The sequence below is a fragment of the Drosophila yakuba genome, chromosome 2L (genome assembly GCF_016746365.2).
Source record: "Drosophila yakuba strain Tai18E2 chromosome 2L, Prin_Dyak_Tai18E2_2.1, whole genome shotgun sequence".
NCBI classification, from domain to species: domain Eukaryota; kingdom Metazoa; phylum Arthropoda; class Insecta; order Diptera; family Drosophilidae; genus Drosophila; species Drosophila yakuba.
This window is the reverse complement of record NC_052527.2, coordinates 17070504-17086716: the sequence shown is the minus strand read 5'-3', so window position 1 is coordinate 17086716 and position 16213 is coordinate 17070504. Positions and strand designations below refer to the sequence as shown.

Below are 16213 nucleotides of genomic sequence, written 5' to 3'. Positions count from 1 at the left end.
TGGCGGGGAAAGGAAGAATTAGCAACGGTTCCGGTGACCTCCACTTCTTGTAACTGAAAGTTACCACTCACCCGAAGGATGCGTGTTCCGTTCGAAGTGGGCATTCAGGAGCTCCAGAGCCTGCGGCGTGAAAGATGTGCGCCTCTTGCGCTTCTTCGACGGCTCCACGCCGATGTAGTCGGTGAGGTGGTTCTGACCCGATTTGTAGCGGTTCCAGTGGCTAAATGAATAGAAGAACTCCAGTTAGTCGGGTTTGTTGCTTAATGGCGCCCAACGTGGGGCAAAACGGCGCGTGGAACTGCCTCCATACTCTCACCTCTCTTCGGCCTCCTTCATCCAGCGCTCCAGCACAGGCTTGATCTTCTGTGCGCTCTTTGGTGTGATGTCCAGCTTCTCGAACCTGTGGTTGGGAGTGGTATGTAGGGAGAGGTATGTAGAGAATTAGATCCTGGATCAGATCGATGGGCTCGATGGGCTGGTGCAAGCCCTTTATAACGCAAAAGAAACGTAACTAAAGTGCCAGGACATTGTCAATTAGCATTCTTCTTTTTCGGTTCTCTTTTCGGGTACGCTCTTTCTTAATCGTTCAGTGAAGAAATTGCATTTCACTTTGCTTGTGATAAGCCGATGAAACTCTGCTCGTTGGCAATGCCCTGGCCAATTTTGGGAGCGCATTCATGCAAATTAAACGTGAAACAAAAGAAATACATGGCGAAATGAACAGGTTAATGAGCCTTGCACTTTAGTTAGGTTTCTCTTGGACTGCACGCACACACACACACAGCGTACACACAACCTCTCAAGGAGGCACACATACATGTTCTGCTGCTGCGTCGACAGTTGAGCGGCGTACATCTGCGCAGCGAGAGCACTGCTTGCATTCGATAGGTGGCATTCGACATTCGATATTCGGTTTTCAGTATTCGGTTTTGAGTATTCGGTATTCAGTTTGCGGTGGGTGGCATTCGACATTCGATGTTGAGAGAGAGAGGAGTTAGATAGAGTTGGCGTTTGAATCGAAAAAATAAACAAATAAAATAAATAATATTAATTTAGCATTTAATTGGTTTGTTGTCTGTTTTTCGTGGTTAATTTAGCAGTTTTAGATTTGCTAGAAAATGTCCTGGCACTCTTCGAAAATTGGTTCCAGAAGTTTACGAAAAACAAATTAAGGGAAACATAAATATGTGGACGTAAGCAAACAATACTGTTGAGGAAAATATAACAAAACACGATTGCTTAAAGGGGAAAAGCCAAAATGGTTGTCCTAATGCGGTTCACCTTCCATTATTGCTTGAAACAAATAAACATTGTCATGGAAATCTTTGATTTACAATTTTTTTTATACCCGTTACTCGTAGAGTAAAAGGGTATACTAGATTCGTTGAAAAGTATGTAACAGGCAGAAGGAAGGGTTTCCGACCATATAAAGTATATATATTCTTGATCAGGACCAATAGCCGAGTCGATATGACCATGTCCGTCTGTCCGTCTGTCCGTCTGTCCGTCTGTCCGTCTGTCTGTCCGTCCGTATGAACGCTGTGATCTCAGGAACTACAAAAGCTACAAAGTTAAGATTAAGCATACAGACTCCAGAGACATAGACGCAGCGCAAGTTTGTCGATTCATGTTGCCACGCCCACTCTAACGCCCACAAACCGCCCAAAACTGCCACGCCCACACTTTTAAAAAATGTTTTGAAATTTTTTCATTTTTGTATTGGTCTTGTAAATTTCTATCGAAACCGCCCAAAGCTGCTACGCCCACACTTTTGAAAAATGTTTTGAAATTTTTTCATTTTTGTATTGATCTTGTAAATTTCTATCGATTTGCCAAAAAACTTTTTGCCACGCCCACTCTAACGCCCACAAACCGCCAAAAACTGTGTTTAAGACTCTCCTTCTCCCTTCCACTAACTGAGTAACGGGTATCAGATAGTCGGGGAACTCGACTATAGCGTTCTCTCTTGTTTTTTTTTGAATAGTTATCGGTTGTTTTGCGGCTTACTTTAAGATTCATTCTAAGCCTGTTCACTTTTCTAAGATTTATATTTCCCCTTGATTTTTATAATGATTGAAAGTTTTTTCCATATTTTATAGTAAACGCCTAAAACTGTAAATAATGAAAGCACCTAAAGCTATTTTGTTCGAAAAGACTCTTTTAAATCGAAATTCCTACTCTTGTGTTGTGGTCCTTGATCAGATCTCAGACGATTAGTGTTTGTCCATTCATATCTCACCTGCAAATGGCACTCTGGCTGTAGGCCGGTCCCTCGGTCACCGATAGGGCCTGGCCCACCTGGGTTTGTGTGAGTCCCAGGGACAGGCGCCGCAGCTTGAAGGCCTTGGCGAACTCCTTGATCTCGTCCAGATCGATACCGTCTACCACATTGGTAGTGGCCTGGTTGATGGTGGGTTCATCTGGGGGAAGATAGGAGAACAAGGTCGGTTAGTGGAAGCCCCGTTTCTGCCATGAAAGCTTAAATCGAACTAATAAATGGGAAATTAGCTTAGCTATCCTTCTTCGCTGTAAGACGATGCAAATGACTTCATAAATTGCTGCCCTGTCTTGGTCTTAATTACAGTTAATTGCGGTAATGGCAAAACATTATTGCAGTGCAGCCCAGGTAAATTGATAAAGCACACGGCGAAGACACCTGCCACGTTGTTCTTGTCTATTAGGCAAGTGCGAAACTCACGGCTTTTATCTGCCTAATTTGTTAGCAGCAAGGCTGCAGGATGCAAACTACTCGCGTAGAATTTTGATTTATTTATTAATGATATGCAAGAAGGGAAAGACAAGGGTCCCAGGCAGCGGCAACCAACAGCCAACAGACAACAGCCAACTGCAACTTCAACGGCAGCCTTGTGTTTTAGCGGTAATTAAGATGCGAGGACGGATTGGTGGCAATGGAAGGAGATGGGATGGCAGGGTAAAGGATCCGCATGCTCTGGCAGCATCCTTTGCGGGCCGTAACTCAAGCTGTCGTCGCAGCTAGCTGGCTTTGTTCGCCTCGGTGTTGTTGTTTGCTGCAGCGTTTGAAATATGTCATTAAATGCGGAAGACATCTTAAGTTTTTGTATGCATCAATTAGTAGTAATTAAGCCGCATATTGTCTGCAATTTGTATGCGCAAACGATGCGATGTCGCAATCGAGACTGCTCGAGGTAGCAGCCATCCAATCCTGATGACTCCACTCTAATGGGTGCTGGGGGCTTGTCTTCATTTCTTGCCGCTGCCGGAGCTTGCTGCTTGCAGATTGTGCTGATTGCATTTTTAATGCATCCAAAAGTTTCAATTAAGGCCCTAACTCCTGCACGAAGCTGCGGAATCTAATCAATTGAATATGCTCAAACTAGAGAGTCCTTCGACGTCTATAGGGTACCCATAATCTGCCCCGAGCTAATTCCATCAGCTCGGCTTAGTTGTCTCGATCCAAGTCTGCCGTCTTGCCCCAAAACCTAATCCAATCCCAGATGCGGAGCGTGACAACGTCAACGCAGCTGCTAATTTGCCCAACACTTTCGGTTGACATCTCTCAACTTTGGGCAATGCGTTCTCGGTAGTCTTGTTTAGCTGCTCACCTAATCCCCGGCCCCGGAACGCTGCATCAATTATGAATCCCGTCCGTTGTAGGAAGTCGTGTAAATGCACGCGAAACTTTTCGCACACACGCCAAAAGACACGACACGGCGGGTGGAGTTGCGTTGAGTTTCAAGTTGATTTTCTTTTGGAAAATTACATAAAGTGCAGTCAACTTGTTAGGGCTTTTGGCATTGCCAGCAAAGTTGGCTTTCGACGAAAATTTCGTTAATTAATGTTGGCCAAAAAGTTGATTTTCGCCCCGCCTTTGTGCGCATATCACTCATACGCCGTGTTGCACTCGAGTGCGGCTCGTAAAATATCAAATCATCATCAGCTCGCTGCGGACCCCAATTATATGTGTACAACTGCGGAGGGCACTCGAGTTTCATGCCTCCGGCTCATTGGGATCATTACACGCTGAAGGATGCTTAGAACAGTTTTGGGGAATTTGTGAATTTGTGTGAAATTAATGCTAAGCTAGCTTGGGTGCTTTAAAATCGGGAAGCAAGCCGTTCGAATTTCTGTACTCTGAAGAATTAAAACCTTAAATATATAGATTTAATAAAAGACTGAAACAATCATAAAAACAAATCTGCTGTAAAAGCATTTAATAACTGCACTAAATAGCAAGTTAAATAGAACTTCTAATGGCACGTTTCTTTCACAATCGGCTTGCAACCCATCTCAAAAGTAAGTTAGTACAAGAAAGAATCGATCTTTACTCACTCGGAGAATCCATGAGCAGGTCGTTGTCATTGTCGTTTCCATTGGGCGACAGGTGTGGCGGTTCGCTCCTGGACGATGGACTCAGTTTGAGGGGCTGCATGTGGGAAACACTTGACGTGGATGGACCTGGGCCAGGTGAATCATCCCGTGGAGAGGCGGACGAGGCCCTCGTGGCCGTGGCCGTTGGAGCTCCGAGGGATTTCGTGATGGTCAGCTCGCCATTAGAGGCATTCAGCCTGGAGGAGATTAGTTAGACAGAGCCCTAAAAATCACAACGTAGTCCAACTCACCTGTTTATGCTGCTAAGTACGTTGGCCGCGGAACTGGATCCCGCCGCTGTTGGTGCTCCACAACTGCTGGTCGAGGTTGCAGTTCCGGAACTGGGTCCGTTGCCCAGGTAGTCCCGCTCCAGACGCGGAGATCCGCCCAGCGAAAGGGCGTGGCCCTGGGGCGAGAGGGTGCGGAACAGCGGGGAAGTGTAGCCTCTGTCACTGATGCTATTGGTCGCCGAGTTGGAGGGCGCGGAACTGGGCGGTGAGAGTCGACCGGAGGGCAGGCTGCTGCCGTGGTGACCTGCACTCGAGCTGGACGAAACAGTGGCCCTGGTGGCCGTAGCCGTGGGCGTGTGGGAGCGTCTCTCGTGGCGCTCTTGGCGCTCAAGTCGCTCCAGCCGATCGTGCCGCTCGTGGTGCTGGCTGAGATTCATTCCTGTAGTCGTGGACCCGCCACTGCCCGTCATCCTGCCCTGCGGACTGTGCTTCGGCGAAACCGTCGACGATCCCCTCAGGCTATGCCCGAAGTGGTGTCGCGGTGGCGGCGCCGGCGGCGAGGTGCTGGCACTCAGCTCGAGAGGCTTCAGCTCCATTTGAGGAGCGGTTAGCTCATCCGGATGTCGCAGGCTGATCTGTGGCAACGTGGAGGAGACCGCCGAGTTGGATTGCGGCTGCAGGTGATGGTGCAGATGCGTCTGAGTCTCGGGCTTGATGTGCAGCTGCTGCTGCAGCAGAAAGGCAGCTCCAGCAGGAGGAGCTTGTGGCCCCTTGGCGGCCAATCCGGGACTTCCGCCTGTGGGCGATCCCGCCGTCGGAGATCGCTCCGCTGACCGCCGCAGATCGGCGGCCAGGTGGGAATGCGGCAGGTGACCAATTCCCAAGTGCTGCTCCCGTTCCCGCTCCCGTTCTCGTTCCCGTTCCCGTTCCCTCTCCCTTTCCCGCTGTTGATGCACCTGCTGTTGCTGCTGCTGCTGCTGCTGATGTGTTGCAGCTGCCGCAGCAAACAGCTCCGGATGCAGAGCGGTCAGCAGCTGCTGCACGCCCGTCGAAAACAGATTGGGCTTGAGTAAATTCGTGGGTGTCTGAGCCAATTGGGGCAGGGCGGTGGCGTGTTGCAAGGCGGCCAGCGAGGGCGGCAGTAAGTCCCTCTGCTGCTCGCGGTGCTGCTGCTGCTGTTGTTGTTGCTGTTGCTGTTGCTGGTAGCTCGCAAAGGCGCCGAACGCGTTGGGCAGAAACTGCTCCGTGGTGGGGATCTGCGGGCTCACCGGAATGGTGAGTATGGTCTGCACGGCAATACCTGAAATAAATATAAAATATTAAATATTAAAATAAATAACTTAAAACTGAAACCTATCTGAAATTCATTTAATATCTCTTCTTTTTCCAATTAAATTCAAAATTTGTTTAAATATATAAAACAAACTTTTCCAAAACCTGAGTTTTTTACTCCGGTATGCGATATTGAAGTGATATCTTAACTTTTAAATAGTAAAACTAAATCCAGATTTAGATGTAGATTAATTTAGTTTCTCACAAAGCCGCGTTGCGATATATTCGATGAATCAATTAGCAATGTAGTTATATTCTTGGTATTATTTGTTAAAATGAGCATAAACATAAATTCAGAAAACTCATCAACTTTACTTTCGGCCCCTAAGGTTAAGTATTTTATTAGTCGCTTTGGAAAGATTACAGCAAATCCTTTTTCGCCCCACGCGAGGAGGAAATTGAAAGTTGCCCTAATCGCTTTACGAGCTTTTTATGCCCCATCTCATGGTGGTATGACTATGACTCCGCCAACCACGAGCTGCGCTGAAGTCAAGCCAAGTCAACTTTGCGATTGATACCCAGACGAGCAGACGGGCAGACGGACAAGGCCCAACTACCCGGAGAACTGAGCCCGTAAAGTCATACACACACTCACCTTGGGCCGTGGGTATGAGCAGCTGGGCGCCCTGGACGCCCTGCACCAGCTGTCCGGAGGCAAGTATCAGCTGGGGCATCTGGGCGCTCGCCGGCGGCGCTTGCAAGGTGGGCGGGGGCGAGGCGGTGGCCGCCGCCAATACATTGGCCAGCGAGGAGGCGCTTAGGGGGTGGTGCGGCGAGCTGCTGCTGCTGGGATTATCCGGCTGCTGCTGCTGCTGTTGGGCGGAGCTGACGCCGGAGTTGGCCGCCGATCCGCCGGAGCCATGCCCGTGGCCGGAACTGCCGCCCTTGGCCGTCTTGCTCTTGCCCCCAATGTGGGTGGGCGAGGTGGGCGCCACCGAAGCTCCGGTGGTTGCTGCGGGCTCCCCGCCCACGCTGAGATTCAACGGCGAATTGAACACCGAGGCGGCTAATCCTTGAAGACTTGCTAGTGCAGCGGCCGTTGCGGGATGATGATGGTGATGCTGGTGCCCATGATGCGGATGCGGATGTGGATGCTGCTGCTGCTGCTGTTGCTGCTGTAGCGTGGCCAAATTTTGTAATTTTTGCAAATTTATCATGTCTTGCACTGTGGGATTTTGAACAAGAGTCACACAAAATGTTGTCATTAGTTTTTGTTGCAAACTCCTTGCCGAATTGGTGGAGGGAAGTTGGGGGAGGGGCTTTGGTTTTGGATTGCCTGCCAGCACTAATTGCCAGTTTACTTTGGCCCTGGCTGGGTTTTCGGGGATAAATGACTGTGTCGGGGCGGAATTCAAGGATGGAAACTCGCTGTGCAAAGAAGTCTTAGATAAATTATAGAAAATTAGTCTGAGGGAATTAGAGCGTTAAATGCAAATGCAGCCAAATAAGGTTAGCTGTATAAAACCAGTGAACTTTATGGCATTGTTATTATTCAAAACTAACACACGTTGGAACTGAAGCGAGTTAATTAATGCCTAGCTTGCACAAAACTAAATATCTTTATTATTTTATTAAAGGGGTAGGGTATATGTATGTACATAAACATATTACAAATTATGAAACAATTTTAAAATCTCTAAGACTCAACTGCAGAACACTGCAGTTCAACTCCTCGTTGAAAGTGGCTGAATATTTAAATATGTCGCATAAATTGGGAAATAAAATACGTTTAATACAAAAAAAAGCGTAGCATTTTCCGAATTCAAATTCTAAAAAAAAGAATGTCCAACATCAATCGATGTTTATAATATTGTTTAAAAACTTGAATTCAATGCGTAAAAGAGCAGTACGATAATATCGAATATTACGTTAAAGAATAACCTAATATAAGACCATAGAAAATAAAGGAAACCGTTTCCATCCTTGACAGGGAATCCTCAATGTGTGCTGGTGTTTGGCTTTCGATATGTACTCACTAGTTCCGTTCAGATGGGCGGCAAACGCCTTGGCCTGAGCCTGTTCCTCCCGCCTCAGCCGCAGGACCTCCGCCGACTGCTCTTCCGCCTCGCCCTCGCCCTCGCCTTCCCCCTCCCCCTCGTTCTCGTCCTCCTCGCCATCGATCTGCATGGGCAGCGGGAGAGGCAGGGGCATGGGCGGCGGCGAGTGCTGGTTGGCCAGGGAGGCGGCCTTGGCCGCCAGATTCTTGTAGAACTCCAGCTCCTTGACGTGATCCTTGTTGTCGAACGGTGAGTGGGAGTGCGAAGGGGGCGGTGGCGAGAGGAGGGCGTGGCCGTCTGTGATCTCCATTTCATCGTCGTTGTTGTTGCTCCGACTGTTGTGGTGCGGATGGTGGTGTTGGTGGTGTTGGTGATGGTGGTGGTGGTGCAGGGAGTGGGCGTGGCTGCTGCTGCTGGGCGAATGTATCTTGTGGCAGCTGATCTCCTTGTCAAAGTCCTGAAAAGAACGAAAGAAATGCCATTAATCGGAATGCTTTTATACAGGACTTTCTGATGAATATATTTCCCATTTGGCTGAGTAACTGAGCGTGGCATTCTTAATGTACTCTAAGACTTGCATTTTGGTTTGTAAATTAATAACAACTTTGAATTTCATTTCAGAACCTCTTAATTTGAGTGAATCGCGGCGTTTCTGTGGCTAAATTCAATTATATTTTTGCAATTAATGCCGTGTCAATTGTGCTGCAGAAATCCATACTCGAAAGCTAATGACGAGTCCTGAATCCCCATTCATTGTTTGCTGATTGGATTATATATTTAAGCGATGGCATTTTCGGACTCGTGTTACATTTCATTTGTGTCAGTCGAGGCGACACACCCACATTGGGCGTGTTAATAAGTTAATTTAATTTTTGTTGTAATTGTCATCGCACATTTATTGTTTGGCATTTTGATCTGCCAGTGCGGATGAGCTGGCCAATTTATGCAAATTTAATTGGTTGCAATTGTTGCGATTCGAGCAGGCCCCATTGCGATGGGGATGGAGCAAAGTATCAATATGGGCTTGATTAGCCGTTTAAACGATCAAGTGGCGTCGTTTGCATCTTTAAATTACATCTCCCTGCGACTTTGTGCTTAAAGACCGGCCAAGTACCCAGTTCGCAGAAGGATCCACGGAAAATGGGTGGATAGGTAAACCAATATAATTATTGGCAATTAATGCTGGCGACGCCAAATGCGCTTAGAGGGGGAACTTTGGGGATCTTTGGGGGCGGGACATTAATGCCAATACAAACGGAGCAGGACCCTTCTTTCGCCGTGGCGGAGCTTCAATTAAATTTTATTTGCATAGGAAATTAACATAATTGTAGTGCAAAATACAGACCCAAAAAAAAGAAGCAGTGGAGAGAAAAATGCTAAAACCGAAAAATGGAGGGACCAAAAGAAAAGCAATAAAAGTAAGCAGTAAACGTGACAGCAGCGAAGGTAAAGAGTAAAAAAATATTATGCAAATAAATAGGAATGTTTGGTGGGTGTTGCAAGTGCGGCAATTAAACGAAATTTCTCCTAACCAGCCAATGAAAATCATTTGTATAGCCCCCCAGCAATGGGGTATAGCCGATAGTCCATCAATCATCTAACTAACCAACACTTGGAGAGTGGACATTTAATAAAGCACTTGATAAATTTCACTGCAACGTGCTGCAAATTCATTAAAAATTGACGTTTATTGGCGCCGTCAGCAGCACAACAGCCACTACTTAAACAGCGGCGGAAAAAGAGAAGCAGTCCTGCCAGGACGAAGCAAGTTAATGTCATTGAACAGCAAATCGAACTAAATTTATGACACGCCGAGAACGAGAGTGTATGAAAAAGGAAAAAAACTCCCAGCACTCCCAACGTTAATGTCCTGCGAGTGTCCCCGTGTTTTTTACGCTTCTCTCTCTGTGTGTGTATGTGTGTGTGTGTGCATGTCCTTTATGCAAACAGGCGGCAAACAGACGGCTGCTGACAGCCACTATGGCCCACACACACACACTCGCACACGAGTAGTAGTTGGGGGGGGTCCACTGATGTGCAATGAATAAACTTTTCACCATACGAGTATTTACCCGCGCTCAATCGAAAGGACTTGTGGGTCCCTACGGCTACAACTGCATTGCCGCTAAAAGTTGAAGAACAAAAAGTGGCTACCATAATGAGCCACCGACGCTGTCGCCCGCCTTTTGTGCCCACCAGTTCTATTTTTGTAGCCTCGCAAATGAGCGGAAATTAAAAACTGATTTAGCATTGGAAAGCACCAATCCGGGCTTTCTCACTCCACCGGACTCTGGAATGATACGTGGACGGCGGGATCGTGGCGATTTTACGAAGGTTTCTGCATTTAAAAGTCAACCAAATTTCAAGGCCCTTCAAAATAGGTCACACTATTCAATTACTACACTTATTCAGGAATACACCCACCCAAATGTGTCCACAAGGTTCGTATTCCAAATGTATAAACGTTTTAAATTTACTATGTTTAATGTAAAGTAACACTTGTTGTGAATTTTTTAGGACTCTATTTGAAAAAAAGGTGTCTTAGTTTGCACGTCATTTAAAGGAATTATAATAAATACAGTCTGATAATAAAACTCTGCAGATACGTCTTGTTTCCACATTCAGATTGGCCCCAGAAAGGTAGCCATTTCATCGGCGAACCATATAGGTACGAATTTACACCTCCTCCCCCGAGTTGTCGGCACAATCGTCTCCGCTCAGATTCGGACAGTGAAGCCCACTTAAAGCCGCCCAACAATCGGCTGGGCATCAACGTTTCCCTTTGGCTGGCGTTTTGCTGTTTTTGTTGCGCCGCCGTCAAATGAAAATAAGTCAAAAAAATAGAAAATGAATTGAATTATTGCAAAGAGCCAGAGATGCTCGCCATTGTGGAGGGGCGGCGGGCTTTATCCACCAGGAATTGTGAAAGGGGTGTGGAAAGGGGAAGGGGAAAGGGGAAGGGGAAGGGGCTGGGCAGCGGGCACTTGACAGCCTCGAATGTGATAAGCAAAAGCCCGGCGCGAAATGGAAAACGCGATGGCAGCCTTTGGTTTTCTTCTTATTATGCGCCTGCACCTCCCTCCCCCCGCGAGTGACCACCTCTCCATACTGCCTTCTCTGTCTCTGTCTCCAGCACGAGTGCTGTCTCTTTCGCTGTCTGTGTTTTTTATGTAGCATGCTTTTGAGCGCGATGCGAAATTATAATTCACACATGTGACCAACCAGGGGGAGTGGGGCACTGGGCACTGGGCGCTGGGTGGTGGCTCTTCGCCAGTGGGTGGTTAGGTGGTTGGGTGGTGGACAGTAAAAAAATGCAATTGCCAAAAAGTAGCCGGCAAAAAGAAAGCGAAAACGAGGAGCAAGTCGACGTAGCCGAACGGTTGCGTTGCTTGTTTGCTTTAATTGCAAATGGCATTTTTTCCCGGGGATCCGAAGAGGGATGGGCATGAGCAGGAGGATGTGGATGTGGATGTGGAAGTGGCGGACATGGACGTTACAAGCTGACCAGCCCGACCACCCTGAGCACCATCATCGGAGGGAGGCTGGCTCATAAATTGTCGAAAAATATTTGACTTGTTCTATTTTTGGTCACCCCAGGCCCATCCAGCAAACAGTGCCTGCTGTGGCCAGCAATATGCTTCAGCAGCTCCCCTTTCCCCACCGCCTGGAAACATTTATGACCGACCGGTCGACAGGGGGGAGGGGTGCTGGGGCCTTGCACTTTTGCATACTTAATGCTTTGTTTAATGCAAATGCACATAATTTCATCACCGACGCTGGGACGGTGGGAGTGTGTGCGTGTGTGTAGTTTTCTTTCATGCTTCTTTTGCCGAGATGTGGAAATATTTTTCAATTAATATTTATGTTGCTTTATGTGCCTGAATTGATAATTTCCCCATTGGTGACTCGAAAACGAATCCGAATGGTTTGCTAATACTTCTTGCGAACACTGTTGGATTTCTCTATCGATTTTGTGGCATTTCCGAAATATTTCTTGGTAACATCCCATATTATTTCGTTCTTAAGTCCAGATCAACCTGATATACAAAAAACTTTATCTTGGCCTTAACTTATTTATAAGAAAGCTATTTTTATGTTATGTATAGAAAAAGCTTTTAACATATTTTACTTACTTTATGTATTATTTAAAATTGAAATAACACAATCCAATGTTAGCAATATCCAATGATATTTATTTAGATATTATATAGAACTTGGAGAAAATGAGCTTATTATTATTGTTCTATGATGTGTTACCATAGAATAACGTTTGAAATTCTGAATTGATGCCCTTTTGTCCATTCGGACGAGCATCAGCCCTTTACCCACTCTCTTGACTCTCTAAACGAATGTAGAAGAGGCCATCCATTTTTTATGCGATGCCGATTTCTTGCGCAATTCCGCCGTTACACAGAGCGTCGATAAAGGGATAAGTTGCACCTGCAGACGGTAGCCCAGTGGCACCCACCACCCACTTGATTGCAAACAAAAGCTGCACGCTGCAGACATTGCAATTTGGGCGAGAATTCGAGTGTTTCTATGTACTACCGGCACGTGGGTATGTATCGGCTGTATCGAAACGACGAATATAATACATATATCGGCAGATGTGGACTTGCTATATAAGGACAGAGCGCAGCTGACAGTCGCATGGCGAATGAGGGAAAGAAAACAAAAACGAAACAAAACAAAACAACGGCGAAGCACAAAAACCAAAACAAAAATGTGTAAAAAATGATGAGCGACGGGGGCAGTTCAGTTGGACAGAAAATGGAGCAAAACAAAAACAGGAAAAAATAAGGGGCAGGATCAGGGTAGGTCCTGCTGGTCCATCAGCAGCAGGAGCAACAGCAACAGCAGCAACATCAATGGGCGCGCCACTCAATCAACCCCACTTGCCCGAAAGTGGGTGGCTCGTGGGTGGCTGGTGGGCGGCTCGTGGGTGGTGGTGGCTCTCTGCTTGACAACAATGAAGGCCAAGCATTGTCCACGACTCCGGGGACCACTCACCCAAGCCACCCCCTGCGCCCCCCACTCCGCAAATGGTGTGCTTGTGTGCGAGCCTGTCCCAATTTTTTTACGTTTTTCCGTTTGTCCGTTTACTCCATTTTTTCCACTTTTTGTGTGCCTTTAATTTTGCTCTGCTCTCTCTCCCTCGTTCGCTTTTTACGGCGGACTTTTTACGGCCCGGTCGCCTGCTACAACTTTCTGACTGCTTGGTCGCTGGTCAGCCGCAGTTATTCTTTGGGGGCGCCGAGCGCTGGACATTGGGGCGCAATCCTGCAGCGGTCACTGGTCACCGCTCTGGTCAAATGAATGCAATTGTACGGGTGTACGCATTACCCCACTGCCCTCCCGCCTCATCGAACGTCCACGAGTGGACCGAGCATAAATCCTGAGCCCCATGTCCTGCAGCCTGGCAACGGCAGCCCAGCACCACCCACCGCCCCCAACCCCAACCCCAACAAAATAATATCGAAGCCCCCACCACGGAAAAGCTTCGCACTTTTGCTTGCTTTTCACTTTTGGCGGCACACTTCTTTTTTTGGCCATTTCTTCTCGCCCAAAAATAAAAAGTAAAAGTTGCGTCACCCACCCTCCCACTGCTTCTTGGCCATCGACTTTGCCCGGTCATCGAGTGGGTGGTGCGGGTGCTGTTTGGGGTGGTGCTGGGGGCTCGGAAAGTCCTGGTGTCTGTCGCGGCATTTATTGCCGCAATGTAGCCCCAGGGAGCTGATTCGCTCGCCCCTCCGCTGCTCATTTGCATCACAATTTTTAATTGGAATTGGCGCAAGAGATGGCCAGCGATCAGGGGTCAAAGGAGTTCGGAGTGAAGGCTTAGCCTGGCCGACAATTGAAGGGCCGCGATGCAAAACAATTATTTATCACCTTGCTTTGATAGCAAAAATAGATAGTAAAAGCCAAGGTAATCAGGCGATTGCAAACCTTAAAAACCCACCTCAGTTGACAACATATGGCATTTACAAGGTAAGGATTTGAACGGAATATCATTTAAATATAATCCTTGCATATAGGGTGGAATAAATACAAGTCCCTTTTTCTTGTTATAATCTGAGTTTTTAATGTCTTGTATATGAATAATTTACCATCGTGAATATCAGGTTATAAACGATGTTATAAGACTATCCTTAAAAACCACCGAGTCCTTTTTAAAATACGTTCATGCTGTTGCATTTCTACCTTTGGAAGCGAAGCACTCCTTGAACCCCGCGTTTTGCACATCCCCCGGGCCAAGTCCTGCGCCCATTGTCCTGCGCCTGTTGCCTTGTTCTGCTGTTTTTACCAGTTTTTCGGATACAATTGTTTTGTTGACTTTTTTAGTGTTGCCCGCTTTCGCAGTCGATCCTGCCACCATTGTCGCATGCTCCATCGCATCCCGTTGGCCGCAGCATTGTTTGCTGTTTGTCTGCCACTGTCTCCTTCTTATTGGCCATACGTGCCCCTGTTATTCTTATTTTTAGGCAACCGTCGAGAAAGCACACACAAGTTTGGCGTTTTTGTGCCACTTTTTTCGTGGTGCCCACATGTGTGCGAGCGAGTGCTAACGCTTTTCCTCTACATTTCTCATTCGCTGCTGCGTTTCCATCAAGAAAACGAAAAAGTAACATTTTTGCGGGCCTCGCTGATTGGTTGCACCCTCCGCTCATCTCGGAGCTTTTCCCGCCCCCACCGAGAGGCCATACCTCCCCCTTTCCACCCTTTCCATTTCCCCATCGCTGCAGGAACAACACATTTTTTGTTTTAGCCGTAGAGCAGCACACCCGTTTTATTGCCTCTGCGATGTCGGTGGGTGGCGCTGCTTTTGGGTTGAGTGGTGGGGTGGTGCCAGTTCAGCTACTCACCGGAAGCATCTTTGTGTGTACCCACCGATAAGAACATTGACTAAGTGCGTAATATGAGGCTGCCACTGCGTATATATGTGTGTATATCGTATGGAAAGCGTTGACATTCCTTTGATAAAGGATACAGTTTTGGGGCAAGGGAAGAGTCACATTCTTGGCTGGTTTTGGGAGGCATACTAATAATTTTAGATATATAGAATTCCTATTAAAGTATGCTATTATATTTTAAAGCAATCTATTGTGGTATCTGATATTAGTGTTCTTTAAAAATTCCTAGGGAAACTATTGCATAATCGTCAGTGTCATGATTCTCCTTACTATATGTATATTTTATATCAACACAATCAATATAAATGGTACACCATTTTGAGGAGATAACGACTTAGCCTTCTCTAGGACGAATCTCTGATCTCCTTAGAGTTGTGCATCCAAAAGTTAATTACTTTGCGCTGGCATATTTTCACCGTGTTACTGGCTACTTGAACATGCCACACTTTGGCTAGTTTTGCCCCTGCAACTCTCTGGAATTAATATTCGTATTTTCAATTACCACTGACACTTGTCTATGGCAGCCGAGCCCTAAGGGGGTTTCCCCCCTGCCCCTCCTGTCTCTCCTGTCCCTCCTGTACCTCCTCCCCACCCCCGAGGAGAGCCTACCAGCGTTCCTGTTGTTGTCATGGACATCACACACGCCCAATTCCAATCCCCATCGCTAGTCCAATGCGGAATGTAAAATGTCATTACCGCTGACATAAATGAATAGCTGCATTCATTGCATTTGGCAGCAGCGCCCAGAAAGAAAGAGACGGACACACAGGGCCAGGGAGAAAGAGGTAGCAATACCCGACTGCCTTGGCTTCCATCTTAGATTGTTGTAATGGCCGCATTAGCGTTAATTAAAGCCAAGCTGGTCGTGTATGCATAAGTTGGACATGAATGAACTGCCCGAGCCATGACAACTGAAAGGAATGTTATCGATGGCATATAACGCTGCAAATGGGTGAGTTTGAATGGAGGTTTCACTTGGATGAAGCCGGTGTTATGCTACACTCAATTGCGTCAGAATTAAAGAATATATTTTATTATAGTAATAGTCAATTTAAATTTAAATTTACATTTTCAAGTGCGGTCGGGCCACTGGTAACTCTTGCCGTCGTACCAATAGTTCGTTGATTATAGTGTTTGATGAAGCCCAAGTACTGTCCTAAAAATTAACCCCATTCAAGTGGAAATTGAGCCAGCACAACTAGAACATCTTTTTGGCTCCCTTAAACCCTCTTGACCCCAACCGCCTCCTCGGCCATTGACTACATAGTACCAGCAGCTGTGGAAAATGGGGGGACCGGCTAACGTGCAACTCATATAACATTTCTAATTAAAATTTTGTGCAGAGCTCCCGCCTAAGCCCCCATCGGAAGAAAGGTTATTAACATATTTGCCA

General features: G+C 46.9%; 1 protein-coding gene across 10 annotated transcripts in view; it reads right to left on the bottom strand.

Annotated features, from left to right (window-relative positions):
- The window catches only part of LOC6528582 (hormone receptor 4), a 69701-nt gene that overhangs the window by 982 nt on the left and 52506 nt on the right, over positions 1 to 16213 (bottom strand). For 2 of the 10 annotated variants that reach the window (XM_039371650.2, XM_039371656.2), the window contains 8 exons: positions 7889 to 8366; positions 6508 to 7077; positions 4602 to 5880; positions 4312 to 4547; positions 2240 to 2420; positions 818 to 874; positions 317 to 400; positions 65 to 220 (listed from right to left, as the gene is read on the bottom strand). In XM_039371650.2, coding sequence (XP_039227584.1) covers positions 65 to 220; positions 317 to 400; positions 818 to 874; positions 2240 to 2420; positions 4312 to 4547; positions 4602 to 5880; positions 6508 to 7077; positions 7889 to 8366 — 3041 coding nt within the window. Of the gene's footprint in view, positions 1 to 64; positions 221 to 310; positions 401 to 817; positions 875 to 2239; positions 2421 to 4307; positions 4548 to 4601; positions 5881 to 6507; positions 7078 to 7888; positions 8367 to 16213 lie in introns of those variants that run through there. The other 8 variants (XM_039371653.2, XM_039371651.2, XM_002089589.4 and 5 more) reach the window with 8 other exon arrangements.